This window comes from Lycium ferocissimum, unplaced genomic scaffold (genome assembly GCF_029784015.1).
Source record: "Lycium ferocissimum isolate CSIRO_LF1 unplaced genomic scaffold, AGI_CSIRO_Lferr_CH_V1 ctg9746, whole genome shotgun sequence".
In the NCBI taxonomy this organism is placed as follows: domain Eukaryota; kingdom Viridiplantae; phylum Streptophyta; class Magnoliopsida; order Solanales; family Solanaceae; genus Lycium; species Lycium ferocissimum.
This window is the reverse complement of record NW_026727866.1, coordinates 41482-58162: the sequence shown is the minus strand read 5'-3', so window position 1 is coordinate 58162 and position 16681 is coordinate 41482. Positions and strand designations below refer to the sequence as shown.

At 38.8% G+C, this 16681-nt stretch overlaps 1 protein-coding gene across 1 annotated transcript; it reads right to left on the bottom strand.

Annotated features, from left to right (window-relative positions):
• Positions 1-2962: 2962 nt before the first annotated feature.
• Positions 2963-4837, bottom strand: LOC132046187 (nematode resistance protein-like HSPRO2). The gene has a single exon (XM_059436751.1). The coding sequence runs from the start codon at positions 4685-4687 to the stop codon at positions 3272-3274; it is 1416 nt and encodes a 471-aa protein (XP_059292734.1). The 5' UTR covers positions 4688-4837; the 3' UTR covers positions 2963-3271.
• Between the last annotated feature and the right edge of the window lie 11844 nt (positions 4838-16681).

Below are 16681 nucleotides of genomic sequence, written 5' to 3'. Positions count from 1 at the left end.
TTATTTTGACGAGAAGTCTTTATCAAGGACATTAAACTCATTGTATGACAACAGTTTGTATGTGAGGGTATGGCTTGCCTAAATGGAGTGCCAATATTAATCATCTAGCATATGCAGATGATACCATAATATTTGCATTTGCTGAGAGGAATTCTTTACAAATGATCATGGACATTCTCAGAGATTATGAAGCAATATCTGGTCAATTGATCAACACTGAAAAAAGTGCATTCTACATGTATTATAAGGTGGCAAATAGAGTGATGCAGGAAGTGCAGCAAGTGACAGGTTTCACAAAGGGACAGTTCCCTTTCAAGTATTTAGGATGCCCCATTTTTCATGCCAGAAAGAAGAAAGTCTTTTACTAAGATCTCATCAAGAAAGTAAAGGATAAATTGCAGAGTTGGAAGGGCAAATTGCTGTCATTTGGTGGTAAAGCTGTGTTGATAGGGAATGTTCTACAAAGTGTAACAGTTTATGTGCTATCTACTGTAGTACCTACTAAATACACTCTAAATTAGCTCTATAAGATCTTTGCAAGGTTTTTCTGGAGCAATAAGGAAGAGGATAAAAGAAAACATTGGGTATCATGGAAGAAGATCTGCATGCCTAAAGCAGAGGGTGGACTAGGATTTAGGTCCTTGTTTGATATTACTAAAGCTTTGTTTGCTAAGCTATGGTGGAGATTTAGGACCTCAAATTCTTTATGGTCTACCTTTTTACGTGGAATAAATATTGTAAGCCGAAACCAACAAGGGTACAATAGAAGGGAGGTTCACAAGTATGGAAAAAGATGTTGGAAGCTAGGGATCAAATGGATCACTTAATTTGGTGGGAACCTCGAAATGGTTCATGTGATTTCTGGGAAGACAACTGGACTAGATTGGGTCCTCTCAGGGATTTCTCAACCACAGATCACAATATAGAAGAGGTAGGCCGAACTCATGAATTCGGAGGGTTGGGATTTCCGAAAAATGAATGCGGTGTTACCGGAAGTGGTGGTGAATCATGTTAGATACGAACCGAGCATAGTGGGGCAATCAACGGATGCGGATGTACCATGGTGGACTTTAACTATGTCGGCAAATTTACAGTGAGTAGTGCATGGAACTTAATGAGACAGCAGGAGCAAGAGTCATTGAACTATCAAAGAATATGGAGTAAAGGAGTGTCATTCAAAATTTCATTCTTTTTATAGAGGATGTGGAAAGCTAAACTCCCCGTGGATGATGTACTCAAAAGGATGAATATTTCTATTGTATCAAGATGTAGATCTTTGTCTAAATTCACAGTCAGAGGAGACATTGCAACATTTTTTCTTGACTAGTGATTGTGCAGCAGAAGTGTGGCAATACTATACCATAGCAGCAGGTATCATAGGCCCTCTATTACAGTTACATCAAGCAATGGTAAAATGGTGGAATACAAAGTGTGAAGTTAAGTTAAAACCAGTTTGTGAAGCAATGCCATCATTAAATACATTGGCGGTTGTGGAAGAGAAGAAATGCGCTCATGAATGGAGCACAGATGAGTAAGAGTAAAGTCATTTACTGCAACTTGATAAGTAGTCTATATCCATGGTTGAAGAATGTCCCACATACTTCGCCTCAGATGGTACAGATTTTTGAAGGACTTAATCCTAGAGTAGGAGGTCAAATGGTACAATGGAGATGTCCAAGTGCAGGGCGGTATAAGTGCAATACTGATGGTGCATCAAGGGGTAATCCAGGCTAAAGCTCAACTGCTTTTTATATTATAGATGAAAGAGGTGATGCGGTTCATCTGCTGCTGCTAGAAGAATAGCTACCACAACAAATATATATATGCAGAAGCAGTTGCAATTCATAATGGTCTGCAATATTGTGTTACTAAACAAGTGTTACCTGTGATCGTGGAAACTGACTCTCTTGCTATGGTTAACATCATTCAAGGAGATTGGGAAACTCCTTGGAAAGTTCGTATGGAGGTGCATAAGATTAAAGAGTGGAGAAAGAGAGGACAAGTCCAGTTTGTCCATGTCCTGAGGGAGGGCAGTACGGTAGCAGATTTTTAGCTAACAGTGTGTTCAATTGTGCAGGTACATTACAAGTTAACAATTCTCAGGAACTCATACCTACAGGAAGGAGATTGCTAAATATGGTAAATCTATGATGCCTAACTTCAGGTTCAAAACAAACAAGGAAAGGGTACCAGATTGAAGAAGGATTTTTTGCACTTTAGTTCAAGCTCACTACTCATCATCACATTGTAATATGATTAGTAACTACTAAGACTGGCCTAGCTAGATAGTGGTATTAGCAGTTCTACTGCTCATTCTTCTAGCGAGGGCTTGGATTAGGAGTTTTATGACCATGTTATGATCAATATAGGTAGTGAAAGGGATTCAACTTGTCTATTCAAGATTATGGACAGAAGCAGATTGCATATGCAGCTTTACTCTTGTTTGAATTACCACAGGGTCAGATAACATAGCACTTGGTGAGAGCTTTGAGGTGTCTGATAGTGTTATCATCCCAAAACAAGAGAACTTGCAGCATGCCTCCAGTTTGCAGCACTTTGATCCTGTTTTCAGTGTCTTTAGCTTAGAGTAGTTTCTTTTCTTTTTAGTTTGTTTGCTTTGTTCTTATTTTTTCCTATCTGTGTAAATACTTTGATTTTGGAATAAAACACCACTAGCAATCTGCTAGGTGGTTTTAAATTAAAAAAAAAAATATCCATCAGCACTATGTACACCACAGTACAAGCTTGATTGCTAATTTGAGACCACTAGATAAGAAGAACAATATTGACCGATTTATGGCGCAAAACGCGTAAAATGTTGTCACTGAAAATCCAATGAACTAACACAAACGAGAAAATAATATTTTCAAAATTCTTCACTTCAATTTGGCATTAAACTCAGGTTGTTGTACGCCAATGTATCGTTTAATAATAGAACTGCGAATAACTTAAAAGAGGGTAATGACCATAAACCATTGTGACATATTCCATTGAATTTTGCCAACACTTCAAAGACATTAAACTACATCTATCAACACCATTGGAGGATTTAATCTCCGGGAATTTCCAAGTCTGCCGACGTATACATGAAAATCTCACTGTATTTCCCCACAAGAATGCCGTGGCAAAATTCAATAAATGATTTGATACAACAAATAACCATTGTATAATGTATACTACGTTGTTAACGAAGGTGTACAAATTAAAATATATCTGTATTCCAACCTAGTTTGATTTTGTAACACTCATTATCGTAGTAAATCATCAGTGCCTAATCACCTTTAGGCCTTGCTCCTCCCATCTGGACTATACCTCCCAGTTCATGACTCCAGTATTCTCCCAGAAACGTTTTTGCAGCATCCAAACTCGGAAAATATGTCGGCTCAAGGAAGATCTGAGCCAATGCATCGCTTGCCATTAATGGTGTGTTCCCATTGGCTTCTAAACTTCCCATAACAATTACCAATAACTGCTTATACGAATAGTAAAACCTCTTCACTGCCATTTCAATTGCTTGTAAAGCTTGAAGCAAGTGAATCTTCTCAAAGCTTTCCTTTTTCCTGAAGAGCTCCATGGCTGCCTCTTGAATTCTCGGCCCACCCTGCGGATCCACCTCTACGTCTAGAATGTTGGGTACTTTGTGCTTCAGATCTTTGGACAGTTTGGTAATTTCCACGAGTCCTTTGGATCGAAAGCAAAATAGCTCCGATTCGGCAGTTGCTTTGATGGACAATTGGTTTTTAAGGCGCAAAAAGTCATCAGGATCCATTAGCAAGTGGAGGTCTTCAATTTCGGTCAGGAGTTTCCACGTTTTCTCTAGTAACCAGCAGTCGTTAACGGCTTTTTCCAAGTCTTTGCTATTAATTCTCTCCGCGATTCTCTTCAGAAGCATTTTTGACGCGTGGATCCATGTCTCTAGGATCTGGTGTGTCGTGTATAGCGTTTGGTTTTCGAAATTTTCCAAATTCATGCGATCGGAAGGGCTTTTCTTGAGAGCATGAAGCTCCGATGGCTTGACTACTGCATCGTATTCGAGGCTTGGCTTGCCGCTGAGGTTGGGCTCCCCTAAGCCGAGTGTGTAGGGAAACCTCCTCATTTGGCACTCAATGGAGTACATAATCTTATGAGCAATGTCTTCCGACTTGTGCCAAGCAGCGAGTCGAGGCAACAAACTATCTTCACTCGTCTGGCTGACGACTGTCGTCTCATCGGAAAGCTTCCACACCTCTGCTGAACTATTCTGACGAGCCAAGACAGTCGACGACGTAAGGTCACCAACGGGAGCCCCACCTTCATCTTCATCTTCGCACAACAGAGATATGATTTCAACCTGATTCAACGCCAACGCTTCAAGCCTCCGCTTCCATTCTCTCCGGTTCGCATATGGTCTAGGATCAGATAACACAATTGAGATGAACCGGAAAGTTGTTTCCAAACCTTGTAAAGCCGGTTTGAGCAACAATTCATTCTTCCAACTCGGAAATTCAACAGAGCTCCACAACTTCTTCTGCTCGGGAAGCCTGAGGTAGTGCTCGTAAGCTGAACAAGCTGAGTCAGACGCCGCTGACAGCTCCGTCAGCCTAAATTGTACCGTTGGTATGGAAACTTGAAGTTTATTTGAAATCCTAGGAGATTTGCTAGGCATGTCAGAAGATATCATCTTTGTCTTTCTATCGTAATCAACCATTGTGTCATAAAAATTAAAGCAAGAAAATTGAATTGTATAGTTGGTGAGGAAATTGCTGTAAGATGTGCTTGGTTATTGGAAGGCAGATAGGAGAGGGAGCTATATATAGAAAGGTGCGTTTGGATGGGAAGAGAAGAAAAGGCGTGTGGAATCAGGAATGGAAGAGTTTCAAAGACGCGGTTGGTTTGAATATTCTAATACTTACGTAATTTGTTTTGGAGGCACAAAACTATACAACTAAAAATTGTAAATAAATTAAAAAACATGATGGTTATCGACTTACGGATATATTCCCATTAAACAGTGAGCGCAATTTCGTTTACTTGACCAAATGGCTATCGCCTACCGCTGGGGAAATTGAATAGTTAGTCATGGGACGCTTTTCTTTCAATAAAGGCAGTCAGGGTGTCAATCAGCTGCTGCGGGTTCATGGAAGATGTTAATGAGGCCTACCTGTAGCTTTTCCAAGAGAAGATAAGGCAACAGTGACTTTGACTTCGGTTGCACTTAAAAGAATGATGAGGAATTTTTAACCAAAGTAAATCATTATTTAAAGCAATTTATCAAAATAATATATTCTTTTTTACAGAACTAGAATAAACGTATTTCGCTGTAATGTATTAGACATTATTTTATTTAAAAAATCTAACGGGTAAAAAAAATTAGTGATTGACGGTGTTAAAGGATACACTACAAGAAAGTATATAAATCGCAACAAAAAATTTTATATTTGGCAACAACTTTGTTTTATTGTAGGCAAATGATTTTTTTGTTGCCAAAGAATTTAATTTTGTTGTCATAGTATTAATTATTGTTGCAAAAAAAGTACTTTTGGCAACAAAAAAATTGTTGCACGTTATTTTGCAATAACAGTAAGATTAGGAAAAGTTAAACAAATTTTTTTTTTTTTTGCTAAAACTACTTTTGCAACAATAATCAATCTATGGCAATAAAAAAAAATTGTTGCGAAATATATTTTTTCTTGTAGTGATAATACGTACTTGTGAGTAATGTTTTACTCTTAATACGTAATTGAGAGTAACGACTTTAAGAATCCAGGCACAGACAACTTTTGTACGAAATTTGACAATAATTTATTTTAAAGGTGTAACCCAGAGTTATGACTTCAGGCTAAAACGTAACTAACAGTAACGTTTCTAAAGTGATCCAGTGAGCTGAGTTTAATATTTTGATTTAAAAAGAATGAGATATAGATCACTTTTATCCTGTGAACTTATGACAGTGCAGGCTAAAAGTTATAAAAAAAAATATAAATACGTCATATTTCATTTTATGTGTATTAATTTAATTAGATACGAAATTTTAAAAAACTAAAAAACCTTGTAAATTTTGTGGTTTTAATAAATATACTATAATATTTCTTATATAACTTTAAACCTGCTATCTTATATGATGGAGTAAAAAAATAGTTTTAAATATAAAAAGCGAATTTTTTAATAAAATACATAAATTGAATTGGAGTGAATGAAAGTAGGGCCTGAAAGAAATCAATGGAACCGATTAACAAACAAAGAAAATAAAAAAAGAAAACGATAGTGGCTAGGAATAGGAATGGAATGAACCTTATCCAATTTCTCATTTGACAACTTCAAAAATTTCTCATGAGATTTGCTTTTCTGTTAAAAGACCAATTTTATAATGTTCATAGGTACATACTCGATGTGTTTCATTCCTTACACATGACATATCAATTGTCATTATCATTTTAAAGTGAATTACAATTAAGTGAATTGCAATTCACCGATAAATTATGCACGGCTAATGTACAGGTTTTCTGTGACGCATATAAGCGAGATATCATACGTATAAAACCAATAAAAATTGTTAAGCAAAAACCTGAGTTTTTTGTCTACATCTATAATCGATTGGATAAATATTATATTCTTAAATATCTATAGTTAAGAATAAATTCATGGTAAACTTTTTCTCAAGTGTATAAACTTTTTAAATAATAGAACACTCCCAAACACCATATACATAATCTATCTATATTATATTAAAAGCATGAACTCCCTAACTTGAAAGTTAAATTACGTAAATACCCTTTTAATTAACCTAAATAATCTACTAATGTTTTTAAACAAAATATTTCATACGAATAGTCACAACAATTCCAACCATCGTGTTGCTTCAGTCACAGCCATTCACTCCTTATAATTGTTTAAATTCTCCAGACCTCTTTCCGTCACAACTTTGTGTTTTATAATGAGAGAGCTTAGGGAAATTATTAGAGATCATTTAGAATATCCATAAATGCGTCATACGCACAATGTGGACCTCATCTACAAGGTACCAAGATTAAATGAGTTTTGACGCGTATCTTTTTGTGCTAGACTTATGCTTTTGTACTATGGTCCTATGAACCTATCTTAATCTATTTATTAGGAGTTAATTCAGCTACAGATTTTCTATTTAAGAATGAAGTTAAATAATGGACAAATTTATAAAACAAACGTTAATTGGTATGCAAATAATATGTGTCCAAATTAAATATCGTTATAACTCGAACAATAATTCATAAAATATACATATGATTACATTTTATATTTTGTAATGCAAACTTTATATAATAATGATATGAGCTAAACGTGCAACGCACGTTGAGAGAGACTAGTATGTTCTAAATATAGGCGGAGCCATGATTTAAAATTTAGGCGTTATGAACACATTCATCAAATGCACTGGTCATTTTACTAATTGATTTGCAATTAAAATTGTTATAATAAAAGTGATCTATCTCATTCTTTCAAAATCAAATGATTAAACTCACTCACTAGATAACTGTAGAAACGTTACTGTCAGTTACGTTTTAGCCTGAAGTTGTAACTTTTTACGACTTTAAAATTAATCAATGCCAGATTTGGTACAAAAGTTGTCCGTGCCTCGATTCTTAGAGTCGTTACACTCAGTTACGTATTAAGGATAAAACGTTACTCACAAATACGTATTATCCTTTGACACCGTCAAGTACTAACTTTTTTGCCCGTTAGTTTTTTTGAATAAAATAATGTCTAATACATTACTACAAAATACGTTTATTCTAGTTTTGTATTTTTTTAAAATTATTTTGATAAATTGATTTAAATAATGACTTATTTCGGTCAAAAAAATTCAATTATGAGTATACCCGGGACATTCCTAACTCTCAATTCCTCCCTAAGTCCTACTCCTTCAAAGGGCTGAAAGCGGCATAATATGCCCGTGATGTATTTTTTTTTTTTTTTTTTTTTTTGATCGGATGTCCCCGAAGGGACATGCCCGTGATGTATGGGAAAAAGATTTTCCGCCCAACAATTGAAAATTTTACCTTCGTGATTTTGGTTTGGAGATCTAGACATTGATAATTTATTCCAATATTGCGGCTAACGTTTTCATTCCTTTCTGTTTAACGTAAAGGTAATGCATGACAAATAAGCGTAGCTAACGACTGGCACTCCGTAAAAGATTGTTTCCTAAAAAGAAGATTATTTTTTTCAGGTTGTCTTTAAGGCTGCTGGCAAAATGCATAAAGTCCACTCCATGCAGCCACCAAAATGAAACCTCTTTTTTTTGTTTAAGTAAAATTAAGGTATTTTGATTCCTTACTTTCCTCTTGATAAGCTTAGCATGGGGATACCAACTACTTGATCTTGATTCAAATATTTTGGGTCGAATATCAGTTCCTGATTGTTATAACAATTTGGAACATTTAGAACAAATATTTATGGTTGGTAAATTCTGCCGTTAACAAACGACTATCGCTCAACAGTAGAGTTTGGTCAATATTGTCTATCGAATCATTTTTTAAATGCTAGTAAGTAGAAGTCATTTTAATTCTTACTATTATTATTAGTTGACGGAAACATTGTCCTGAAGTTGACGCTTCAAAACCTTATCCTAATTCCAAGGGGTCAATCTCAGAATTCAAATAAAGGAGAAGCATATTTCCGTTGGTTACGGATAAGATTCGTGGAGTCTCACACAGTTGTCAAATTCAATCCTAATATATTTATATACTCATTTCATTTCATAATAAGTAGTGTTTTTAGTTTAGACACACTCATTAAGAAAAATACTCAATCCTAGAAACCAAAAAGTATTTTCACTAATCTATCCTTAATTGAATACCTTAAAAATGAAGTAGCTCTTTAATAATTTTTTTATTATGTATAACTTCATTTATTGAAATAAGAATAAAATTTTAGAAAACAAAACTTATTTTGAAGTAAAATAATAAATAAAAACATCATGAAACAAGGAATACCTTATTTTTCAAACAGAAGCGGGCGGGCGAAACACTTTGGCCCATTTCTACACTCACAAGCCTCCGTGTTTACGGCTTCAAAGGCCGATGACATACTTTTCCCTTTCCCACCGTTGTTATTATGTCTATCCTACGTGCCATACTCCCATTCGTAGTTTAGGTGTCCAACTAAGCAAAGCAAAATGGACATTTCACCAGGTGACGCGGCCCAGCATGTGACTTGCTATTGAGGAAAGCACAATGGATATATGAGACAGGTGGAATGAGGGTCACATGTACCCCCATTCTTACTAAAATCAAGGGTAGGAAGTAGAACTACCGTCCCGCCAACTCCACAACCGCAACCTGTTCCTAATGTTATACATGTGGACACATACCGTTGGTTGGGCGGTTCCAATTTTATTACGACGTTAGGTGTTAAAATGGCTTGCACGTTAGGATTAAAAGGACATGTGTCTAGTTACCCTTGGCCAATAACCAAGTGATCCAAACGCGAAGAAAGAGGCCGCGTATCATCCCCGCTGTATTATTACAATTTACAGTTATAACGGTAGATGGTATTCTAGTATAGGTTAATTTTCAAGGTTTCCATTTTCTTTCGGAATTCGTAAAAGTGATTGGACCAACTTTACACCCGAAACGTGTCAGCAATTCAGATTAAGAGTCCGTTTGGATGGGTTTATAGCTTAGGCTTATGAGCCGAAAATTATTGTTTACCCTTAAAAGGCCGCGTATCATCCCCGCTGTATTATTACAATTTACAGTTATAACGGTAGATGGTATTCTAGTATAGGTTAATTTTCAAGGTTTCCATTTTCTTTCGGAATTCGTAAAAGTGATTGGACCAACTTTACACCCGAAACGTGTCAGCAATTCAGATTAAGAGTCCGTTTGGATGGGTTTATAGCTTAGGCTTATGAGCCGAAAATTATTGTTTACCCTTAAAATGGTAACAATTAAATTTGTAAGTGGTTTTATAGGATACATGGCTAGATTAATAAGTTATGTATAGTAATAATATGCAAATGATAAACGTATATTGATGAATAAAAGAAAGTAAATCTTAAGAAACCAAATTGTAGACTCCAAGAATTGGTTCGGTTTTGGAAATTGCTTCTATAGCCCGAGCCAATCAGTAATAAAACTCCTCTCTTTTTTTTCTTTTTTTTATTACAAGTATATTGAATAGTAAAAAGGTAGCCCTAAAATAAAGGGGTACACCCCTATTTATATCTACAAATAGATGAGCCTTAGTACATCCTAAAAAAGCCTTTTAAGAAAACCCTAAAATGGATATGACGGCGTCCGTACGGATATTCTGACATCCGTACGAATGTCAGCGTAAATGGTTGAACGGTTAGGTGACGTGTAGCCTAGCCCGTAACGGATGCTCTGAGCCTATGTCGAGTGTCTTCCCCTCAGGTTCGGGTTTTTTGTGCTTATCAACATGCCCTCAGTTTTTTACACTTAGTTGGAAAGACTCACAACTCCTCGGCGCTCGTTCCCTTCGATCTTACCCAAGGCTAATGAACTCGTTCTTCTCCGACCTCGCACCGGATAACTGCGGTATTTACTCCGATTTTTACCATATACAAATTGCTTCAATTTTACCGTATACAGATAGTCCCCACACTTCTCGAACTGAAATTTCAGCGAAGTGACGGGAAGTGGGTTGATAACCTCGGTGACTTCCTTAGAAAGCTTCCCTTTGAAAATAGGCGGGAAAAAATACGTGTCTTTATGTTCCGTCTTTCTGACTTCGGACACGTGTCTTCTCTTGCTTGGACGACTTCGGTAACCGCCTCAAAGTTTTATCTATAAAAGGTGTTACAGTGATTTTCATTTTTCGCTTTTTACCTTTCACCTTTTTTGATCGTTTCTCTCTTCTTGCTCCTCTCCTTAAATTTTTTCTCCAGTTTCTGAGCCTTTGATATTTTCTGAGAAACTTCTATCCGAGGTCTCAAAATCTTCTTTAATCCTTCATATCTTCATATTTTTAGTCTCCAAATCTTCATATCTTCATCTTCAGGTCTTCATATCTTCATTTTTTTCATCTTCGAACCTTTATATCTTCATACTCCGATCTTCAAAACTCACGATATGGCAAAAAATACCTATTCTACTTCCCAAAATGTTCCTTCGGTTTCTTCCCCGAATATCGAGGCTGTAACCAGCCCCGGAGGCAAAGCATAGGATAGCTCATTCGAACCTCAGTCCAAGGACATAATCCCCTCGAGGTACAATGTTGATCACAAGTTCGCCATCGAGACAGCTGTAAAAAAGTTTGATCGAGGTTACGACGTCAGGCGTTACCCCTCATCGATCAAAGAGGCGCACCTTCCCCGAGTCCAAACTGAGTGCGGTTAGGATAACTGCCCTATAGAGATCATTGCTCCCGGTGATGATGAAGCAATCACCGACTTTAAGGAGGGGTTTTTGTATAGCTATACATACCCTTTTTCTTTCAAGCTGAACCCCCCAATAGATTCGGTTATCCTTGAGATGTGTCGGACATATAAAATGTGCCTTGCTCAAATTGGTCTGAACGTTTGGAGGATCGTGGCCTTCCTCCACCTTCTGGCTGACAATGCTAATGTCGACTTCACCCTGCACCATCTGATCCGTCTATCTTTGTCCAAAGGTCTTTCGTGGTGGAGTTATGAAGCTTGCCAAAGGAGGGAGGAACCCCATTCTTTCCTCCTTCGATGAGAATAGAGATCGTGGTATGAGCATTTTGTTCGAGTTAGAACCGCGGACATTATACTGGTGGAGTACATGCCCTTTCCCGAAAGGTGGAACGACAAACGTAAGTTTATAGGGCTTATCCCTTTTTTATGTGCCTTTGAACATTTCTCTTAAATACTTTCGATGTTTCAGCTGATGGGTGGTTTTCGGAGGTGAGCCCCCGATTTACTAGGTGGATCGAGAGTATTATTAGCCAACATCCGCACCAAGAGCGAACTTGGAAAGATCTATCTCGCGATAGGTGGGCATAAAAAAACCACGGTATTTTTCTCTTCCATTCATTTCTTGTTATTTTCTTTTGCTCAACCCCCTGTTATTGATTCAACCCTTTCGATATTCAGGTTTGGGAAAGGGTTCTTCAACCCCTCCACACAGGGTTTAGATTTTGACATCTCAGGGTCAGCACGGCTTATTGCCGAGGCTGAAAAGAAGAAAAAGAACCCCAAATCTTCTAAGGGCCATAAAAGAAAGAATAGTTTGAGGGATGCAACGGTCTCATCCGAAGCTCGAGGTTTGAGGGATGATCCTGATGACGACTTATGGGTCGCAAGTATTAGCTCGGATCCCTCTATTGCTCCTGCCGAAACTGGGATGACTCCGGTGGAGGTACTGGAGGAGAGCGCCGCAGTTAATCTTCCCCGCTTGCCACAAGCGGGGACGTTGAAACCCATTTACCCTCGGTAACTAAAAATCTCCAAGCCCCAATTCCTTTAAGGGTCGTCGAGATGATCCACGTTACAGGCGACACTTCCCCTGAGGTAGAGCCCTCGGCAAAAAGAGCCAGACGAGCCGAAACAATTTCACCTCCTCCTCCTGCTCCATACGGAGCAGGAGAGTTTTGATCACATGTTTGCCGATAATCCTCTTGCAACAGCGGAAGCCTTGTGGTTCGGACACCTCCCTATTCCATAAGCATCGAGGAGGCCTACTCGATCTACTGAGTCTGGTTCGAGGTCTCGACTTATAGATATTTTTTTGGCTCTAAATGCAGAGCCGAGGAGGATCAGGTCGACCATGGTCACCGTTCCTGACAATTGCAGTTTTTTGTCTCGCCCCGTAGGGGTGGCCAGTTACCTCTGACCTCTTGTGTCGGAGTCCGACAAAGAGAAGATGACCGGACTCTCGTGGCAGTACCTTCTTAACGAAGGTATGCATGCTGGCAACCGGGCGAACATTTTTGTCTCCCTCCTTCCAAAAAGTTTCAATTTATTTTGTGTAACCTTCACTGTCTGCTGATCATCTCTAACCTTGTTTTTTTTTTGTAGGCTGTTGTGCTCGTGAATGAGGGTTTCCTCTAGCTCAGCATGAGATAGATGATTTACGGTCCCAGTTGGATGCCCAGAGCCGAGAAACTGAGAAGTTTAAACTTCTCCTTCAACAAAAAGAAGAACCATTGAGCCAAATAGTCGGTCCTCCGACACTCCGAGCCGAACTCAAAGAAGTTAAAAAGGAGAACTGTCGGTTAAAAAATGAGCTTGATGATTCGGTCCAGAAAAACAGAGTCCTAGTAGAGGACAATAAGTAGCTCAACCAGGGGAACTCCGAGTACATATCAAAGCTCAGTGAGTTAGAGGCCACTATTACCCAATTGAGGTAGGGAGTAGATTCTGTCAAAGGCGAGGCCGCAAACATGGAGGAGAAGTTTAGGCAACTTGAGTCCGAAAGGGTCGCTAAGAAAGAAACCTTGAAGGTTACCTAAGAGAAAGCCGAGATTCGGGCTCAGGCCAATGAGAAACTCGAGAGTGAGCTTGAGGCCGCTATTCGAGACAATGATGGACTTCAGGCTAAGCTGGCAGCTTATAACGAGGTTCAGATTACTTTGAGCAATATGAGGTCTGAGCTGGAGGAAAAATTAAAAAAAGGCTCAAGACGACCTGAAGGAAGCCCATGACGAAGTTAAGGCTAACGAGGCTCAGTCCAACCTGCTAGTAGAATATGAGAAGTGGAAGTCTCGAAGGTCTAAGCTCGAGGCGGCTCAACGAGGCATTGTGGATATCCATGCTCGAATTGCCGAGGCACATCACTCGAGGATAAAGCCAAGAAAGCACTTGAAGATAGTTCTGAGGAAGACCCTGAAGGGTCCGGCTCTGATGACTCAGGTTCTTCTACAACAGATTAAATAGGCTTAAAAGGACCTTTGTATTTTGTTTCAATCTTTTGTAAATATTTACAAGGACAGGCTTTGGCCTCTTTATGATATAAAATTTTCATGGGCTCTCCTTTGCCAGTATTTATTTTGATTATTTCTAATACTTAGTCATATGAGATTTGAGTTAAGTGAACCGATCCTTGAGTCGGATAGAATTTTTGATATTGTTTCGTTTGGAAACGGCTTAGGTTCGACCTTGGGCCCTTAGCAACTTATGAGTTTTGAACTCTACTTATACCCGTTCCTTTTCATCTGATATTGTCACACCCCAATTTCCGATAGGGTGTGATGGGCACCCGACCCTTATCCAGGGCCGAGCGAACCCTCAGACTATCGTAATACTCGTACTCACATTGGGCCCTTGACCAAATCATAAATACATAATTCCAAATCAAACACAAACTTGCGAATGTACAAAATCCGTAATATCACATATAGCAAAACGACGGCTTATAGAGCCGCTCACAACTGACATCTGATGCACATGACTCTGTCTGCAAAGTCTCTAACATGACTCGGATATCATAGCACACACAAACTCTGACTCGGCAGCACTCCGGGACAAGTGGAGCTCGCCAATCCCGCTGGAACATTTCCTGCTAATATCTTTAGCTCACCTGGGTGTACCTGCGCGGCATGAAACGCAGCCCCCGAAGAAAAGGGGGTCAGTATGGAATATGTACTGAGTATGTAAAGCAGAAATACAGAACCATAGGAACAAAATACAGACGATAGACATAATATGCAAAGTATCAAAATATGTAGTTAAAATGCAAATCGTGCGCAGGCTCTTAGAACGGTGGTCGCCCGCCTGTCGTTGGCGCCACGCCACAGCATCACACTAGAAGATTTCATATCTCCGTAACCCGACATATCCCCGTAACACATCATAGCCAACCGTAACACCATACACGCATCACACCAAACGGAACCCGGCCCTCGGAGAGGAGCTCGGAGAACCGTAACACGCATCACACCGAATGCATATCATAATGCGCACGAAGCATAACCGGCCCGGGACTCGGTGAACGAGGTGATGACCATGAGCACGAGCGAGTCGTGAGCATACATATGCATAAAATCATAATCGTAAATCATTAAACAAATAAGAAATCCATATGCGAAAGTTCAAAGAGAAAATAGAAATTTACCTTCTCAAAGTCATTTAGGCGAGCTAGAAAGGCCGCGGGCCCCACGGACGGGTGTCGGCCCCCGTCCGAGCCCGACTACGGTAGGTAGGGGAAAGTTATGCCTTATGAAGTTACCTATTATGTTTCGGGGCGATCCGAGCTCGTATGCAAAAGTTACGGATGTTTGAAGTTCGGGACCTTTTTAGTCAAAATTCTTTATAAAAACTTTGAAAACTCAATCTTTTGAAAACATAAAAGTCTTTGTTTGGTCCCATTAAAGAATAGATCTTACGGAACGAACAAGTACATACCTAAGCTCGGATTCTAAGAGTGGAATTACCCCAAGGCTCGGGTCATAGCTTAATAGTACTAAGACATGCCAAAGAAAGAAAGGTGAGCTTTACATACCTTGGCCGCCCTTTAGGCTAATCCAAGCTTGCGTCTCAGCTTCTCGCGATCTACAAAATGTCATTGGACATCCAACATTAGCCATGAGTATCGAAGAACTCAATTCCAAGCCGTCGCTTTATCTACGGGAATTTCGGCAGCACCTCCCCTATATATTCACCAACCCCGAGAATTCAACTCGGCTAATGTCAACAACAACCAAACCAATAATCATAATAACAACATCCATAGTCAATTCATAATGCATTCTACGCAAGTCGCATAATTTTTCAAGACAATTCAACAATATACTATGCAACCCGAAATCTTCCAACTTAATGAATACGACAATAATGCGTTTCTTTCTTTTCAATTCTCATACTACGTCAACAATTCCATACATTTCCACACTAGCTTCATAAATATAAGAGAACACATTAGAACCATATTAACTCTCAAAACAGCCCACAACAATTGCAACACCAACATAAGTCACTAAACTTTCATTTTCACTACATAATCCGCAACAAACAACCACCAAAATACAACATAACATTTATTCGTCATACTCCCTCCAAAACAGCCCGCAACACTACACCTTCAACATGAATCGTCAAACATTCATTCTCATCACATAATTCTAAACAACAATAGCCAAGAACACTAAATGAATTCGATTCATTCTTCCTTTACAAAACAGCCACCATTCGGCCAACATACCTACCAACGAAAACTTCATGGTTTCATTCATTTCTACACATTACAACAACCAACATGCTAAACAAATTCACTTCATCACCCTATACAACACACACACCTACACACGGCCATAGCACACACACACGGTTACAACACCAACACACCACAATTCCATGAACTTCATTCATCTTTTTACATATCACAACATGCATATACACATACAAAACATTAAAAGAAGATTGAACCTCACCTCTTCATCTCTCTTTGTCTCTCGGCTAGGACATGTTTTGCAAGGAGGAGTGTTTTGCATGCTCCAACGATTGCTCCACGTCGTAGAGGACCTTCTAATTAGTAGGAGAGCATGAAGAACCCAGCTTTTCTTGATCACTTTAAGGGCAGCAGTTCGGCCAGCCTTGGCCGAATGCACCCCTCTTCCTCCTTTTTCTTTTCTCTCTTGAATTCTCTAGATTTTGCAAGATAAATTGTGTCTTATTTGCCAATACTTATACATATATATATAAATATGGGAGCACATGGCTGGTCATGTGCCCCCTTTGGCCGGTTTTCTCCTTCTTTTTTTGTCTTCAATTTTCTTCAATTTTCTAGAATTTTCTTTAAAT

What these genes read in the sequence shown, in the direction of transcription:
- LOC132046187 (XM_059436751.1), bottom strand. Translation starts at nt 4,687, where the DNA reads ATGGTTGATTACGATAGAAAGACAAAGATGATATCTTCTGACATGCCT.